The 3,353-nt window shown below is 30.8% G+C and overlaps 1 protein-coding gene across 1 annotated transcript; it reads left to right on the top strand.

The window, feature by feature from the left end:
* Positions 1-767: 767 nt before the first annotated feature.
* Positions 768-1,694, top strand: LOC146945335 (disease resistance response protein Pi49). Its single transcript, XM_085747851.1, has 2 exons — positions 768-1,006; positions 1,190-1,694. Exons 1-2 carry the CDS (start codon positions 826-828, stop codon positions 1,483-1,485), a joined length of 477 nt encoding a protein of 158 aa, XP_085603977.1. The 5' UTR covers positions 768-825; the 3' UTR covers positions 1,486-1,694.
* The last annotated feature ends 1,659 nt before the right edge of the window (positions 1,695-3,353 follow it).

Raw genomic sequence — 3,353 nt, forward strand, 5'->3', positions numbered from 1 at the left:
ATAATTATGTAACTTGAAGTTAGAACTTAGAACCGCAAATTTTAATTCTAAATGTAATATACTCAAATTTAGAGTTCAACACACTTATACATTAATATATTTAAACATAACTCAATTCTCATTTAACCCATTTTTAACTAAATCATTTTATTTGAAACAATTTTTGTCGGCAAAACTAAACAGACACTAAATCCCTTAAGAAAAACTAAACACACACTAAATATTTCCAACTAAAGTATTAGTATTATTAAAAAAACAAAAATATTTTGTAAATAAAATAGTAGTATTATTAGTCAGGATTCTAGAATGGCGTCTTGAGACTGAATTGTTTAATATTAACAAATAAAATAAAAATGAGAAAGACTGCAACATAATTTCCTCTTCTTTTTTGGGTTTGCATTTGATCGTGTAAAACAGAAATCTAGTGACATTCAACGAATTTCAACCCAAAGAATACTCAGATTTTGAATATATTGTCATAGCTTTTGTGGTTCTTTGAATAGTATATCAAGAGTTTTAAAATTTGACTGATCTTATAAGAGAGAAAAGAAAAAAAATACTATATCAAGAATTTTGTGAAGCCAAATATTTTTTTTCTTTAAAATTTAAAAAGCTATGTATTTTTTATTCAAATTCATATCTCAATGTGAATAAAATTGTTCCAACAACCCGATATTAGTCATCATCTTTATCTAATTGGCTATCTAAAGTCTAAACAATACAACTTCAGTTCCTATAAATACTAGCCGTAACTACATTCATAAACCACACACATTACCATCATTATTTGTTATTTCTTACCTAGCATTTTAATACATTATCATCATGGGTGTGTTCAATTTTGAGGATGAAACCACCTCCACTGTAGCTCCTGCTACACTTTACAAAGCTCTAGTTACAGATTCTGATAACCTTATTCCAAAGGTTATTGATGCCATCAAGAGTGTTGAAATTGTTGAAGGAAACGGTGGTGCCGGAACTATCAAAAAACTCACATTCGTTGAAGGTCGGTATAAATATATTTATGTTATTTTTATAGTCAAATATTAATAATTAATTGTTACGTTAGTGTTTAAAAAAATTATGTTTTCTACATCGAGTCTAAGTTCATCGTCTGAACTACCTACATCTCTTCATATTTGAAGTAATGCTGATGATGTTTGTGATTGTGAAACGGATCAATGTGCAGATGGTGAGACCAAGCATGTCTTGCACAAAGTGGACTTAGTAGATGATGCTAACTTGGCTTACAACTACAGCATTGTTGGAGGTGTTGGTCTTCCAGACACAATAGAGAAGATCTCATTTGAGGCTAAATTGTCTGCAGGTCCAAATGGAGGATCCATTGCAAAGCTTAATGTGAAATACTTCACAAAAGGAGATGTTACTCCTAGTGAAGAGGAACTCAAGAGTGGCAAAGCTAAGGGTGATGGTCTTTTCAAGGCTATAGAGGGTTACTGTTTGGCTAATCCTCACTACAACTAAAGCATATAGTGTGTTTGCTTGCTCTATATATAAATATTGTGTTGTGACACATTTTATGATATCCAGTGTGCTTAATTTGGGTGCCAATGTAATTCTCATTTTTCCTTTCCCCCTTTCCTTTTGTTGCTTAAGTGTGAGTGTGAGATTGTAAGTCTTAAGTGTACTTCTCTTCTTCAATAAATTATAAATAATACTCCACATATTCCTTATACAAGTTTTACTATTTATACGTTTTTTTTACGTTGTTTCCAATGTTCGGCAAATTGAGTGTTAACTCTCTGAGTTTACCGAGTTTACGTTTTTAGGTATCAAAATGGTGTTAACTTGGAGGTAAACTCGATTTCTGGTAAAATTGAAAAGTTTGACGAGTTTGACTGAGTTTACCAAGTTTTACGAGTTTACATCTAAAAAAATAAAATAAAAAAGACCCTTTTTTAGGCCTATTTTTTTTTCAAAACCCAATTCTTTTTCTACAAGACCAAAGACTGAAACGTTTACTGAATAGTTAACTTTACAGTAACACGTTGTTCCTGAAATGAAACTTTTCTTTTTCTTTCTTCTCTGAGTTCTCAAACCATGAACAGGGGAGCACATACCAATTAGGGTTGCGATTCCGAGTGTGGAAATTCATATTTCGACGCCGATGATTGCGACGCCTGTTAGAGTTGCGGTGGTGGTGTTTGTTGACCTTTTGAAGAAATTAACTAGTTTATTTTTTAGATAGTTTTATTAACAACTTTAGGAACTTGTGAAACTTGCTTTTTTGGAGGGTTTTATGGATGGCTTAAACTTAAAGACTTATAAAACTTACGATTTTGTGCGTTAATTTTTGTATTTTGATGCTAAGTTGAACATAACGTTTTATTATAGTAGTTTGGTTGCATTTGTAATTAAGTCATATTTTGCACTATTGACCTATTTACAATATTATATTAGCTTATATATGTCATGCATATAATAAATTTTATATAATTTTGATTTTAGGTAAACTCGTACGAGTTCTCGAGTCAAGTTTACGAGTCGAGTTTACCTAGATAAAACGAGTTGAGGTAAACTCTCGAGTTGGAAAACCTTGGTTGTTTCCAAATTTTATGATATCTATCTATCTACTACTAATATAATCTAGAAAAATCAATAACCACCAAATTTTCTTAATCACCCTCACCCAGGGGCGTAGCCCTTCATATGGGAGGGGTAGCCTTGGCTACCCCAAATAATAAACATCAAGCTACCCCAAACAAGTTTAGTTGTAAAAATTAGCATAAATAATAAAGTAAAAAAACTACTACAAAATTGATTGATTTATTTGTATTGGTTTGATACTTTCAGTCTCAATAACAACAATAGTGAAACCTTTTTCAACAATAAAAATTATCAAGACAATAGTCATAGACAAATTAAATGGACAATGAGTTTCTTGCAAATAACCTATTTATTTACATTTGAAAAGACATTATTAATCTATTATTAAACAGGCAGTTATTGATGAAATTAGGTTCTTCAAATGCATTTTACCCAACGTTTTAAAATAGCGATTTTTACGTTAAGTTTCTAAGATTTGTTAATTTTAGTCCTTAATTTTTTTGTTAGAGATTAAATTCAAGACTAAAAACATTTTTTTTTGTAAAATTTTAAAAATCTGAGACAAAAATTGAATAATTTTTTTAAGGACTAACCATAAAAAATTATAATTTATGGGACTAAAAATATATTTTATCCTTAAATTTAATACATCTGTTTTCAAAAAATTTCTTCTTTATAGTTGGCTCCTGCATAAATTTTTTATGAGCTTCGCCGCTGCCCAGGCCTGGACCTGAGGGGGTGCAAACAGCTCAACAGAGCTGGGCCTCCCTCAGCCATGGGCCTCA

Source organism: Medicago sativa, chromosome 2 (genome assembly GCF_051527215.1).
Source record: "Medicago sativa cultivar Bolivia chromosome 2, Bolivia_mono, whole genome shotgun sequence".
In the NCBI taxonomy this organism is placed as follows: domain Eukaryota; kingdom Viridiplantae; phylum Streptophyta; class Magnoliopsida; order Fabales; family Fabaceae; genus Medicago; species Medicago sativa.